This window comes from Xenia sp. Carnegie-2017, unplaced genomic scaffold (assembly GCF_021976095.1).
Source record: "Xenia sp. Carnegie-2017 unplaced genomic scaffold, XeniaSp_v1 HiC_scaffold_1, whole genome shotgun sequence".
NCBI lineage: Eukaryota > Metazoa > Cnidaria > Anthozoa > Malacalcyonacea > Xeniidae > Xenia > Xenia sp. Carnegie-2017.
The window spans coordinates 7,264,452-7,280,109 of NW_025813402.1; the positions used below are offsets into that span (position 1 = coordinate 7,264,452).

Consider the following 15,658-nt stretch of genomic DNA (forward strand, 5'->3'; position numbering starts at 1 on the left):
TCCATGCGGTCGCTTGGATTTGGAAATTGGAATGTCGAATTTGTGTTTCTAAATTTTTGCACTCTTCTTCAAGTGGGGAGATATTAAAATAGCCAATCGATATTTCTGTTTGTTAACATAGTAAATTTGAAAGAAAGGTCGAAACAAATTTTGTTTAGCATCTTGAATTAAAGAAAATGACCGAGGAAGGAGAAATATCGTCGCCCGATGTTGATGAAAACGAGATCAGTATGTTTTTATTATTTTTTAACTTTTATACTAATTGACTTTTCTCGTTTGAATACTTGTTTTCCAAGTAAGTTTGTGGTCGACGTTTTAACATAAATGTAGAAATGATCGAAGCATCAAGTTCAAAGCTCAGCATGTAGTTTGTAGTGTTGTCATTTAAACAAGATTCGAGTATTTATTGAAGAGAGAATGTGGAAGTTCATCTTTATTTTAAGGCCATAATTGCAGAAGTCCTTTCATTAGTCGTGTAACATGTAGCTAGATGCGTGCATTTCTTAACTTATAGGTTTAGGGCTAGAGTGTTAGTGTTGGTGTTAAAGTTATGTTGGATTTAGATCGTTACATATCAATGACTTGGCAAAGAACACGGTATACATGTTATTTGCCGGCCATGAGGTTCAGATAGCAAAATATTTTCTCCCTGGAGGTCACAAATAGAGCTTGAGGTTTCAAACAGAACCAGAGGTCACAGGCCTGGGGCATTTTGAGACCGAGGGAGAATATTTTTTCTATCCTCATCTTCATGACAGATTGATGCCTTAAACATTTGTTTTTTTGCTAAAGGATGCAGACTTATTAGATTGTGCATTCATATTCATCAACAGCAACCAAGAATGCAATTCATTTTACGTTGGAAAAGTAAAATTCACCCAAACTGAGATTAATGCAGTCAAAAGTTTGCTAATAATTTCATTCCTAAAGCAAAACAAAATGAAACAACCCTTTGCTCAATTATTTAGCAATTAAAGCCTTAAAAGCAGTCAAATATTATAAAATTCTACTCACTGCTACAGGATTCTGGACAGCAGTCATAGATAGTAAAATTGTGTCTGCCGATACAGGCAAATTGATTGCAGGAAGGCTAGGAATAAGACTGTTGCTGTTTCGGAAATTTGTATCTTAAAATCATCATGACAAATCATATTACAGTTTACTTGTATTTTAACTAATGTGAGAAGAAAGAATCAGTTTTTCTGATTAATGGTGATAGTGGGTAAATATTGGCTCTGAACAGTCCATATCAGCTAACGGCTTTTCTTACATATCGGTTCACCACTGATTGTAACTAGGCTTTCTTGTTTTGGTGGGTACCTATGTAACCCAAGTGCCAAAAGACTTGTATGAGTTGTCACATGATGTGTTTTACGTGAAAAACCAAGTATTAATGACATTTTTCACTCTTGTCATTTTTTTATCTAAGTACGTATGTAGTTAAGGTAAGACGTTATCACTGCTCTGAAGATATTCTCAGATAAAGTGAAGACTTTTTACTTTATCAACAAGTAAATTATTCATAAAACTTATTTTAGGTGGTGAACCTGTCCTTGATGACATACTTGGTGAAACGGGAAATGACGAGTTTGTCCTTGATGACATACTTTGTGAAACGGGAACTGATGAGTTTGCTGCAGAGTTAGATAAAGCAACAAAACCTACAAGTACGTATATACAAATTACCCATTGAAGAGATGTTGTGAAAAATGGAATTGTTGAGAATTTTTGATATTTTATGATCTTTGAATATTATGTACAATGAACACTTCCTGATAAGATTTACTTGATGTGTATTTCTTTTTGAATTTATTTGGATTTAACCATGTATAGTGCATAGAATTTTGAACTTGTGTTATCAGCTACCTAGAAAAGCCTCTGGATGTGTGTTTGTTTCTTATTTTTAGCTCCTACCACACCTGATATACCTGCTAATCTTACAGCTAAGGTAGTTAATAAAGAGGAAGAAAGTAATGAGAGGCATGCCGTAGAAGATGCCAATGAGCAAAAATCAAAAACTCCTAAGGTAATTAAGGCAAAGCCTAAAACACCAGTGTCAAAAAAATTGAAACACCCTGCAAGCAAAACTAAAGTAAAAGCCAAAGCACTTCCTGGTTCAAACAAACCAACTTTAGAAAAATCTAAGAAACCAGCCAAGATCAGTGTGACAAAAGATGATGAAAAAAATAATTCATGTCCTTCCAAACTCAAATTTGAGCAGACGAAGGCCGGCAAAGTAGTCCCAAAGGCAAAGAGTGGTGTAAAAGCAAAAGTTGGCACTTCAGTCAAAACAGCAACTAAAGTTAAATCTGCAAGTTTGGTTGATGAAAATAAGAAAAGTGAAATTGGAAAGGATAACCCCGAGTCACAGAGAAGTCCAAAGGTTAGTGCTAAACCAGTGGAGAAGAAGAAAGTCGCCAAGAACGTTGTGAAGAAAGCTACTTTGAAAACAGCAAAGACCACAATTAAGGCTGTCAAAAGTAGCAATGCAACTGCAAGCAAAGATGAAAAACAGGATTCTGGAATACAAAAGAAATCAACAGACACAACGGTATTGAAGATCGAAGTCAAAAAGGAAATAATGAATCCAGATGAGACTAACAAACCCAAGAATGACCAAACTAAATCGGTGAAACAAATGACAACAGGAAAGAAAAGACCTGCATCTTCTAAGCCAGCTGTTAGTGATGCAAAAAAAGCTAAACCTAATGAAAAAAAGCCTGTTCGGAAGGCCAAAACTTCTCTTCAAAAGAAATCATCTGTAAAACCAAAGAATGCTGAAATCAAACCCAAGGTGAGATTTCATTTTAAAATGTTTTTGTTATGCAGAATAGTTTATAAGAATATGCAGTTGAAATAGCACACAACAACAGACTTTAATTATTTAAAGTTCTTTGAGTAGTTGATACCAGTGTGCAAATTAGTTGAGAAAAAACGATGTGCAATTTTTTTGACAAAATTGTTTCTTTAGAGGCATAATCAAATCGATATTACGTTAATTATTACATAAACGCTAATTGCTAAATTCATATGATTTACAACAGTGTTTTTCGTTACAATCGCTGATCCAGTTACAAATGTATGAGAGAAATTTATTGCGCATGTTTTTCTCTCCTCTTTTTTGTGCAAAAGTGAAAAGAGAATAACCAGATATACTTTTGCTTTCTGATTATTAACAGTAACATCCTTGATGTTTGCTTACGATAAAAAACATCATATTTATGTCATATTACAAGCAATATGTAAAAGCAAAATGTATGGCTGATCAAGGTTGCCAGTTAGGCTTAATATTTTGAACCAAATTTGGCTTCTTTTTCTCACGTTAGGCTTATTTAAAATCAAAATTCCCTTTGGTTTATTTTTCAAAATTGGCTTAATTAAGTTTTTTTTTGTCTTTTAAGAATCAAAATCAAAACGTTTCCAGATTTTACTGAAAATACTCAAAATAGCTATGATGCCAAAAACAGTACGTAACGGTTTACAAAACAACGCAAATGCAAAAATTGACATTAATAATGTATTAAACTTGTATTGTCATAAGCATATAAGCACCATGTATGTGGACTCTTGACAGGTTTCCCAGTCTCAAAAAGACAACGTGTTTGAATTTGATGACATAGTTTCAACATGGATTTTAATACCGTGCAGCGCACTTGTTTATAAAGTAAAGATCAGTAAGGATTAAGCTTGAAAACTTTTTTCAATATATGTGGTGGTAATCAATAAAGAAGTTTTTTGCATATCGTTTGAAAGAGTGATGTGCAGTTGTGTTCATTTTAGCTAAAATGATGTGCAAATTGCATATTGCACATCGTTAATTCACACTGGTTGATACTGTAGCCAATCAAGTATACTGTTATGCAGGGAAAAGTTAATTGATTATTTACATCATTTGTGAAAAGTAAATATATTTCAGATGTATCTTACAATGTACTGGTTTAGTACCCATAGAGAAGGTCTTTATTTGTTTGTTTATATCTAAAAGCTTCACATGAAAGCAAAAATATCTGAACTATTCAAGTTTTGTGTCTATTTAAGGTTGAAATGAAAGTTGAAGATGTTGTTGATGTAACAGAAAAGACTGATGAGACAATTGTGGCTGAATCGAACTCAGATGTTAAAATGGAAGGTGATTGTATACACTAATGCCTGTATTGTAAAAGCTAAGTTGCACTCACTGTCAGCGACATACATCCTAATCAATTGCAAATCCATGTCTTCACTGATTTCAAGAATTTAGTTAAAATATGTAGCCCAAATATACCATTGAGCCATTTGATGAGTGTGAGTGAGCTTTTAGAATATGAAGGTGAAATCAGTTTGTGTGTCAATGCCAATGCATGAAATTTCTTGATGTTTTGATATAGAAAATACAATGGAGGTTGCAAAAGAAATTAAAGAAGAAGAGACTGATACAAAAATGGAAGAACTTGACCAGCAAATGACTGTAGTAGATGATGTTGGTGTTAGCAGTTCAGCTGCAACTTCTGAGAATCAAAAATCCATTTCCAGATCTCCATCTCGTTCAAAGTCACCATACTACTCCGATCAATCAGGTATCATGGCTATGTTGTTGTACGTATTTAAATTGTTGAGTCGCATCATCTTGTCATTAATGTTATTTGAATGTAGTTTTGACAACTTTTGCTGCTTGCATTATCTAAAATACTCATTTGACTTTAGTTTGTTAACATTTGAAGATAATCAGGACTGTGTTTGATCAACATTGTTCATTATTTACTAGGCATGTCGCGTTTGCAATTTTCATTTTTGTGTAGAAACTTTTTAAACCCATTTTTTCATAAAATGTGTCTTTCCACATCCGTAATTTGATAAAAGGTCTTTGATCCGGTCTGTATTTTAAGGGGCAGAAGACGAATCACAGAACTTTGAAAATTCATCCAAACACAGTCGGGAGAAATCTATATCGCCCATAGTTTATGACAGACAATCATCTGCGTCTGAAAGTGATTCTTCGCGGTCTGAAGGTAAATACCGCTTGTTCTTGTAACATTTTAAAGACTGTATCGTCACTTAACTAATTTTTTTGCCAACTGGTGTGTTCTGTATTTGTTGCTGACGTCGATCAAAACACGACTCAATAAACGTTCAATATGTGATGTTCAATAAAAGCTTGAATGTTTTAAAAATTATATTGATTATTTTCTCGTTCTCTCAAAACTCACAAAAATGAGTTAGGCATAAAAGTTAGTAACGTGACCATGTACATATGTATTCGCAAGTATAATATAAAAAAATTTAACCTTAGCATTTTTAGTGTTGTACGTATATTATTTTATGAAAAAAGATCCATTCTTTCTCTCTGTAGCAGATAGCGACCCTGTGAAAAGTAAAGTAGATAAAATACCAAAAGAAAAGCCTAACATTGACGAATACCTCATAAACGCTCGATTCTTTATAATGAAAAGCAGTAACTGTGAAAATGTGTCTTTATCAAAGGCTAAGGTAAGAATACGTTGTGCTTTACGGCAGGTTTTCTGAACATTCGACATCAACTTGTAGGTTTTATAAGAAAACTTACGGTTAAACAAGTTTTATGACGTATGTGTTGAATTTTTGGTTGAATTTATCTTGTTTTAGGGAGTGGTCGACGCCATATGCAAATGAAAAACGAATCAACTTTTCCCTCAAGGTAACGTTAATATCCTACGTAGAATGTTCACGCACGTTTGTTGACTTTTTTTACGATTCTCCTTCAATTTTTGTTGTGTATCTTTGTTGCTCATGGTTAGATCGTTTTAAGTAGATCATAGAACATCTATGAATTTTCGAATTTTTTACCGCTTGTGCCTGGTATATGTGATGTTATTCTTTCATTTATGTGATGTTATTCTTCAATCTTTTTCAGAAATACAAGAATGTGATCTTGATTTTCTCCATCAAAGAAAGTGGCAAATTTCAAGGTTTTGCTCGTGTTGTAAACGAGGCCGAATATGGCGGTAAACCTGTACCATGGGTATTACCTCCTGGGTTGAGCGCTAAAGCATTGGGTGGAGTATTTAAGTTGGAATGGCTTAACAGGTTAGATCAACAATTTTTCACAGCTTCTTACATCCGTAAGTATTCTAAAGCTTACTCACTGAGTTGGGCATCAAAATCACCTCATAATTACGTATTCGAAGATGGCACTTTCACTTCACTTATTGCTTGATTTGAAATATTTTATCAAAAATCTTCCCATTAATGAAAAAAAACGACTTTTTCATTGACTACTAGTAAGGTCTCGATTTTTATGTCGCACACAGTGAATGCGAGTGTGAATGAGCTTTTAGAATACAGGCTGTACACCTGGGCCCGAGTTTTCTTAAAACTGAAATTTGTTTTAGGTTTACATGGAGCCAGTGTTGAACTTCTTTGAGTTTTCATTGTTCTACAATTGCTGTTATCGTGTTTTTTAAGTTGTTGGGGCTTGTCCAAGAATGTTATTGAAATGTTTGTCTCAAAAACCTCAGAAAGAGAAAGTTTGGTCTCGTCAATGTAAAATATAAAATACAGCTATTTCTTTATGTTAACTTTCAACTGTTATTTTGTCCAGGAAGGAGTTACCCTTCTCGAGATGTGCTCATCTGCGAAATCCCTACAATGAGAACAAAGATGTGAAAATATGTCGTGATGGCCAGGTAACGTTTTCCGAAATAATTATGTTGTCAACACTACACTTCGTCACGACCGAATTGGATGATTTTTTGCAAAGTGTACTCCTTTAATCACATATGAATTAAAATTAAATGGGAGTTAATGCAAAATGAAATAAATGCATGAAACATTTTATCGTCGACTCAAATTGCGACTCAAAACGCAAACTTTTTTTTGAAACTTTGCACAATCCTGGGGTCCATTATTTTGAAGTTCTATAAATGTCTACTTGAGCACATTTTTCATTCATGTTTTTACTTACCTCTGAAATTTTAGAAATGCGTCTGTTAGTAAGGTGTCTATTTTTTTAATTGTTATTGCATTGTGTATTACAGGAGGTTGAACCAAATATTGGAAGAATGCTGTGTAAGCTGTTTCCCGATGACGACACTGTGATACTGAGCAGTAGCAATAAACATCGAGCGAATAACGAGAGAGAGCACAAGAGAGCGGATCCCGGGTCGCCTAGGTTAGCTATGATTCTGGGCCGTATCAAGATGTTTTATTTGTTCTGTTGGGTAAACAAAAAGCTCACGTTCTTTAGGTTTACGAAATCACTTATGTTGAGCTCTTTCTTCCAACTGAAGTACTTTTATACGTTTGGTTCATCTTTTGTTTTGATTGTTCCCGATTTAGGCTGCTAAATTTTCACGGCATGAAATCATTTCAACGAATGAACTAAGAACTATTTATATCATTCCGTCTATGAAAATGCTATCTCGTATACGAAGTGGACAATACACCACAAGCAGTAATGCGCTATAGGTGCTCTGTGCACCAAAAGGGTTATTGAGCCAATTGAAAGAACTATTATACCACAGGGCTTTTTTAAAGATGTAAGGCTGAATTATTACGGGCTGTACACCCAAGTAGGTCATCAGCCAGTTTTCAGGTAATATGGAGTTGTTGGCATAAGGAATATGAGAGAAGTTGTGATTGCATCGTATGTTAAAGCTGCGGATTAACACCGATGACGCTCATTCATGGCTCTTACCTGTTCAAACTTCAAGCTTTATAATGGTGTGATTTTTTCAAAGCTACTGCGTATTTGTGAAAGTACGATGTGTAGCAGAATCACAACCTGGAGGCTTGTCGAAGAATTGTTGTTTTTGTTTATCCAAATTGGTCTTTATTTTGAAGTCCACGATGTTGTGTTATCACTTCTCAAGCTGTATTCTCGATCGGGAAAATTTGTCGTTGGTGTCAGTGTTGAACTTTGCAAAATGATGTTTCTAACATCATCCTTATGCTGATGTTTTACTAGCTCAATGCAGCGGCGTACATCGTTTGCCCTTATTCTATACCCATAAACTTTATGTCAATGTTTAATTATGCGAACTTGTTAGCATCAACCAGTTTGATGTGTGCAATTTGAAAACATTTTCCGATCTCTAATACCTGCAAGAAATTTTACAAAAGTAGAAAGGGACATCAATGAACATTGTAGTATTTCATTCCGTGCAATCTCCCTGGTGACGATCCTTCATAGCTCAATACCCAAACGAATCTTACCACTTGTACCTGGTGAAGGTATCAATCAAGCCGGCTAAAAATGAACGTATGTTAACCGCGTAGTGCCTGAAATATTGTGTTTGATGAGGTGCGCGTGGCGTCAAAAAATGGTCAGAGAGGTATCCAAATCAAATGGGCGAAAATATTTGTTTGTGAAATTATTAATTATGTAAATATTACCGTCAGATATATTGACAGTTGTTAGCCATGACCATAAAATTGCATTCGTTTGATTTGGATACCTGAAGGTCTTAGAAATGTTTAGAAAGCGCTGTACGATATATTCGTCGCTTTAGCATAGCCAAAAACATTTTCATTTTACTTGTCATATTAGTATTTCATTTCGAAGTTGCTTTTAAAAGACTATTGCAAGTGAATGAAATGTTTTCGTGTTGGCCACTCTAAAGCATTTGTACACGCGCGTTTGTTTTTATTTGCTCACTTGTTTACTTGTTATTCTAGTAGGCGGCGATCTTCTCGTAGGCACATATCCCCTTCCTCTCACCGTCGCAAGCGTAGACACCGTGAAAGAGGTAGGATCTCATTGTTTTTTTATTGGTGAATCTTCAAGATCATCTATGTTCACAGTGAAGGTTTGCGTTACGTACTTGTGTTGGTTTATATCACGTGATAGGGTGACTTAATGTTTTGGAAAGAGTTTCATTATAGACTAACTTGCTTTTTCTTTTTCAAAGACTCATTTTAACGTTATTGTGTATTGTGTTGTGATAGAAGGACGCCATCGTTCAAGAGAACGCTTTGATAGTTTAAGTATCATGGATTCTAGGTATGTGGGACTTTTTCATATTGCATGGTGTTGTTGAAGGAGGGAGGGGGGGTGTTAACGTTGGCCTGCAAAGAAATCTATTACTGAGTGAGAATTTATGTTTTCATTTGGAAGGAAATCGAAATGTGTGTATATTTTGTATTGTTGATTGTGTATCGTTTGTGCATCTCGATATGATTTGAAATTTTATCTTGTGAATTTCGATCGTTAATACTTCATTTCGTCATAAAATTTCTTGTCGATAACTTCAGACGAAAGATAATTTGTAAAAACAGTGAAAAATTGCTTTAATGTTTAACATGTGTTATTTTTAACTTTCCAGAAGTCGCTACGGAGTTCGAAAGGAAACGTTAATGCATGGGGTACGTATGTTATTAAAGCTCTCGCTGTACTGAAAAACATAAAATGCAGATCCAAGTTCTTTTTTGAACGTTGCAGCATGACCGTTTGCCGGACGTCATGGCCGTTTCAGGATTTAATCACGTCTAGATAAATAATGATACTTCCCATAACGTTTTACCAGTTGCATTTCGTCGTTTTCGTTTATTTCAAAAATGTTTCATTTGAGGTGATTACACTTAGTTCTGTCTACTTTCATCTTTCGCGCAAAGCGTTGGGTTTTTTTTGCTTATTCCATAGTGAAGAAATGTTGATAAACAATTTCTGTAAGGTTCTAAAATTAAAAAGTTTAGCAAAACTAATGCTGTCGATTAAACGCTTTTTGAGGTGCGAAATGTAAGGGTTCTCTGTAAAAGTGTGAATTAATTTTTATCATTTCATTATTTGGCACATTTAGAGTTACTCGGATTATGTACGAGAATTTCGTTCAAGGCAACCACCATCCGCTTATCCATCGTATGGTCGTGTAAGTATTTTACTGTATGTTTTGCAGCCATTGTGACGAAATGACTGTGTATTTTAGCGTTTAGAATTTGTTGTCTTGCATAGCGTTCATCGTAAAAATGCATGTTTTTGTTCTTTTGAATCGCATTTTCACGAGATTATTGATCTCTCTACGGAAACACAAAATTTGTCAACGAATTCTCTAGATACAAAATAAAGTTTGAATGTATGTATTTTTAGATCGATACTTATCCAGTGATGTACCCACATGACTTTATGAGACATGACAGACAAGCTAGTTACAACAGAAGAAGAAGATGAACTTTTCTCTTGTCTTGCTGGATTGAATATCTTAACTGCTGTATATATGTTCAATTTTTTTAAAAAATGAATCTCTTTAATACGTACGTATTCATGTTTAAAGTTTTGTGTAATTAATATTGGTCTCATTTGTGAACTTAAAATTCACTTTCCAAACTCGTTCAGCACAAAATTTTGGAAACAATCTATTCACAATTCACAAGTACATTCCAAAAACAAAAAATTCAATTGTTTTATTCAATTGTCACAGTTATGCTTAGGTGGCTTCCGTTTCAATAAATAGTTAATTGTTTAACATTGTATAATTTCCTGATATCCGAATTTAAACATGCCTAATTGTCATCATAAATGCCATGTCAATTGTCAAAGTTCTTTTCGATACTCAGTTGACATATTTTGTGTGAACATGCATTTCAGAGCTTCATCTTTGATGACAGAAAATGATAAAGTCAATTTAAGTTTTTGTTTGACTGTTCATGTATTTCATGTGATGTTTCGCATGGAACAAGTTTCATCATCCAAAAGTTCACATCTGACTCAACCTCCTGTTCGTTTGTCGGCATCGGTTTTCGCGATCGAAACCTCGTGAAACAGGTATCAGGAAAAAAAGGTGCAAATTCGGAAAGGTTTTGCCGAATTAAATCCGACTATTTCCCACATTCCTTACATTCGCATACTTTGTAGCATTCTTATCATCCGTCGCATAACTTCCTGTCTCTGCCCACAAATACTGCAATACGTTTTTGCAAGCACTAAAAAAATACCATTACCACAAAAGAAACGCCGTAAAATATGCAGTGATTTCTCTCTGATCGCACACCGAGATAAGAAACGACAGATCAAGAGTTACTTGAATTATATGGTTTCTGCGATACATACAGACGTCTACTGTGACGTAAAATGGCGTTGAAATATATAAGGCGTTGACATTGTAAAAGTGTGTATTTGTCAATATAGTGTTTCTATTTCATAATAACAATATTTGACAGTTGTAATGCTGCTTGTAACTTCCGATTGTCGCACTAATGAGCACTAACTGAAAATGGAGCGAATTCTGAGATAAAAAATATTCTTAATTTGATTGATTTCAAGAAATTCTTGAAAGCAGAAAATCAGGAAGAATGACTGCGAATGAGCGGCAAGTTAGTGGTGTGACACTGGTGTGAGAAATCGAGAATGATTGGAAAACTATGTGTTCCTGTAAAATATTCTATTTTAATGCTTGGGGTGTGTCTTTACTAATTACAGCGAATCTTCAAGAGTGAAAGTTTCTCAGTATATTTTTTTAGTATTTGGGAATAGAAAACTCTTAGCAGAAATATCTTATGTTGGGGCCGCTTCAATGTTAAGTGTTTTGTATGCCTATTTTAATGATACATTCGTGAAATTTTGCTCGTCATTTTTTCAACAAAATAATACTGCAATAAAAGACAAAGCTAAGCCCTGATCATCTTTGCTCTTCAAAGAATCACTAGCAATTCGTAGAAAAAAACCCTAAAAATTATAGAGATGTAAACATTTCGTTAGCACATACTTACGTCCCTGTAAATATTTATAAATATCTAGCTGCTATCATGTATATGTTATTTTAATCACTCACACTGTAAAAGTTTTGAATGGTGAATAAATTGTCAATATTTTATAAGGAAAACACTTCATTCCAGTTCTACGGATGCTATTCTGATTAAGCTCTGGGTGTGTTTACGACTTACGAGTGATTCTTCAAAAGAGTGAAAATGAACAGTATTTATCTTTGGCCAGTGTTGCACTATTTATTCGTAGAAAAGTATTTTGAATGAATATTTTATGGCCGTTTGTGTCTCTTTAATTTTAAGTGTTATGTGGAAACACTCATCTAAATGATTTAATACTCTCTTACTTATCTACTCAACAAATTTTACTAAATATCACTTGAATAGCAGATAAAAGTAAACACTAGCTGAATATTTTATTATTTCAAGAATCACTAAAAGATGTAAAGTTCAATTATGGCACAAACGCATTTTGCAGAAGTCTCAATATTTTATGAACACATATTACGTCGCTGTAAATATGTTTATAAAATAAAAACATAAAATAAAACATATGCGATGGCGGATTGGTCTGTAGCTAAATTTGAATTAGCCTGTACAAACCAGGGTAAACCGATCTGAGCTAGATCAATCAAATCAATCAAATAGAATTTGCAAATCAATCATAAGTACACATTAGAGGAAAAATTTAAAACTTTGCTAGTTCGAAATCTCCCAAAGATCTCCGCAGTTTTCACAATCCTTCTGCAAACACAATAAACATCTCTTATTGTATTCAAAGCTACTATGTGTACACTATCTCTTCACAATATCAGAGGTTGCAAATTGTTTTACATTAAATCAAAGTAGTCAGTGTCTCTGGCAATTTTTCAAGGGCAGGTGGAAATCTTGTTGTGTGGTTATTGAATAGCCTCGTTTAGTTCCGTGCACAACAGAATTTTCTCGGAATCGTTTCCGGTGAGCAAGCGAAAACCGTCAAAATTCAAAAATGATGACGTTAACGATGAACCATGCAGTCTATCATTTACCGCTTGCAAACGGTGTTCCAGAAAAAAATGGTCCAAACACTTGGGTTATTGGAACATTAATTGTCTTCGTTTTAAGCATTTTTTCATGCGTCCAGTCAAATTTATCGATGTTGAATTTTCACGTATATCTTAAAAATCGAAGTAATAAATTTTCGTCTTAATCTTCTTACATGTGGAAAGCCTTAGCTACTTGTGGGTTCGATTTCGTCATATTTGAAATAATTTTATTCATAGAAACATGAAAGCTTTCCCAATACTGACACTAGGCAACAACTCTTAATACCTTAATTAAGGCCTTCCGGTTTGTTCAAGTTTGCCTTGTCAGTTTAATGTTATCAGCGTTTTCTATATTAGTCCGGAGGATAAGCTCCGAAAATTGGTCAGATTGTTCAAACATGTGAAGAAAGCATGAAACTTACCACAAATTGCTAATTTGATTTATAGATCAAAATAAAAGTGAGACCCCAGCAGGATCAGCTTGTTTAGGGTACTTTTGAGCCGATTAAAAGTTTGGTCAGCGGCTTAAATCGCGGGCTTAATGAGGCTTTTATAAAACCGTTTTAAATATAAAAATGTTAAATAAAAATGTTGTATTTTATATAAAAACAACAAAACACCATGAAAATTCCGGTAAAAATTAATTAATTGTCGAAAGTTACCCTTTTTAAAGGTTATTTCGAAAACTGCATAAATTTTGGGCTCCCTGTGGCAAAAGCCTGGTCGCCTAGTTAATTTGGCATTTCCAGACGATATAGTGCTATTTCTCGATAATTTTTTTTGATTATTTTTCGCTTTTAAAATGTCTTTAAACTGGAACCTTTGTGCCTTATGTCAAAAGACACAAAAGAAAAGATTTTATGTCCGGAAAAAGCTTCAAATACTTTACTTGCTGGCTCAAGTTACAAGACAATTGCAGAAAACTTGAAAGAATTCGAGAAACTTGATTCGCTACCTATTAACATTCCACTTTCTTCTCTTGATGATGGCAGAGGTAAGGAATTCCTAATCAATTAAAAGTGAAATAAACTCACAGATCAACTATGAGCCATAAATTGTACTTATTTAGCCTTATAATAATACTTTAACAGGCATTGAAAATACTTTAAGAAATCACTGAGCATCATGGCACAAATCGTGCTATAATAAATGCAATACGCTAAAGCTTCAGCGGGCACAAAAGCGCAAAAGTGAAGAGGAATTTTCAACTGAGGATCCAGCAATATTAGGAGCTACTAGTCCAGCTAAAACAAGAAGAAAGACATTTGAATTGTCAAGTAAGAGTAGCAATGCTTTATCATGTTTTTCTGTGATTGCACAGAGGGTGATTTGCATAAAGCAGAAACCATGTCAATTACCAATAATGTTCAATCAGCGGCTGAGACGCTTCAAGATTACAAACTGTTAGCAAAATTAGCACAAGGTGATATGCATGCAAGAGATGCATATTACCATAAATCATGCTTGACATCTCTCTATAACCGCCAGAGAAGCAAATTAAACCAACCACAAGATAGTGCTGTTGATGATAAAATGAAATAACACCTGAGGCAATAGCCCTTGCAGAATTAAGCCTATATATTAGTGAAAGCCTGGCAGCTGGTGAAGCAGTTTTCAAGATGTCTCAATTGTCAGAGCTCTATTGTTCAAGACTTGAACAATTAGGAGTAGAAGTGAAAGGACGTATCAACTCCACAAGACTGAAAGAACGACTTCTCACTCAAATACCAGAGCTGCATGCATTTAAAGATGGTAAAGATGTGAAGCTATTGTAAACATGCTTAGCCCAGGGAAGTGTAAGACCTTTCAAGAATACTCCAAATCAGTGTTTGTTCCTTATATTGTTCAACAAGCAAATGGTATTAGAAGAATAGATCTTGTTTGGGACCGTTATATACCCGACAGCCTTAAGCCGGTACTCGCTCATCGCGAGGCTGTAGGGGCAAGAAGAAGAGTATGTGACATGGCTGTGATCCCTGCAAACTGGAAATCATTTTAAGATCAGATGACAACAAACAAGAACTTTTCAAGTACCTCAGTCAGGCAGCAACATCGATTCAACTGCCAAATGTTACAATTGTAAGCACTTTTGAGGAAGACATAATAAGTTCAAGCCAATCGAAAAGATGAGTTAGCTCCCTGCAATCACGAGGAGGCCAATACGCGCATTTTCATTCATGCAAACCATGCAGCGAAAGGTGGAATGAGGAAAATTGTCATAAGAACTGTAGACACAGATGTTGTTGTGTTAGCAATAGCAAACGTGCAAAGTTAGATGTAGATGAACTTTGATTGCTTTTGGTGTTGGTAAACACATGAGGTACTTACCAATTCATAACATTACACAAAGCTCGTTGAGTAGGGAGCAATGTGAAGCCCTACCCTTCTTTCATGCTGTCACTGGTTGTGATACTGTGTCGTTCTTTGCTGGAAAAGGTAAAAAGACTGCATTTCAAGCCTGGAAGTCTTTTCCTGATGTTACCAGTGTGTTTCAGCTTCTTTCATCTCCAAAAGAATCCATCTCAGAAGAAGAAATGGAAAAATTGAAAGATTTATCATTATTATGTATTCCCGCACATGCCCGCTCTCCAACATCAATGATGCTAGACAAGCTATATTTGCACAAGGTACTAAGACAATCGACCACATTCCACCAACCCAAGCCTCCTTGGTACAGCACATTCGAGGGCAACATATCAGGCTGGTCATGTTTGGGGTCAGTCGTTAGTTTCAGTTCAACAGTTACCGCTTCCTTCGCAGTGGGGATGGCAAAATAATGGCAGATGGATTCCTACATGGAGCACTCTTCCAGAGGCTTCCAAAGCGTGCAACGAACTGGTGCACTGTGGTTGCAAGAAAGCATGTAGGGGCTTGTGCAAATGTACCAAGTCCAATCTTCCATGCACAGCATTGTGCAAATGTGGTGGTAGCTGTTACCAAGATTAATAAGTAAGTAATATTCCCTAAATAATCCCGAAAAT

General features: G+C 35.0%; 1 protein-coding gene and 1 long non-coding RNA gene across 2 annotated transcripts; one reads left to right on the top strand and one right to left on the bottom strand.

Annotated features, from left to right (window-relative positions):
* Positions 1–3: 3 nt before the first annotated feature.
* On the top strand, positions 4–10,206 carry LOC124437278 (YTH domain-containing protein 1-like). The gene is made up of 16 exons (XM_046987274.1): positions 4–228; positions 1,539–1,667; positions 1,908–2,794; positions 4,039–4,129; positions 4,368–4,556; positions 4,866–4,988; positions 5,330–5,466; positions 5,606–5,653; positions 5,870–6,042; positions 6,557–6,641; positions 6,993–7,126; positions 8,632–8,702; positions 8,902–8,956; positions 9,279–9,318; positions 9,753–9,821; positions 10,040–10,206. Exons 1-16 carry the CDS (start codon positions 177–179, stop codon positions 10,118–10,120), a joined length of 2,364 nt encoding a protein of 787 aa, XP_046843230.1. The 5' UTR covers positions 4–176; the 3' UTR covers positions 10,121–10,206.
* Positions 10,207–13,547: 3,341 nt separating this feature from the next.
* Positions 13,548–15,210, bottom strand: LOC124448982. The gene is made up of 2 exons (XR_006949351.1): positions 15,006–15,210; positions 13,548–13,682 (listed from the first exon to the last, which is right to left on the bottom strand). It is a non-coding gene; the product is annotated as an uncharacterized LOC124448982 (long non-coding RNA).
* Between the last annotated feature and the right edge of the window lie 448 nt (positions 15,211–15,658).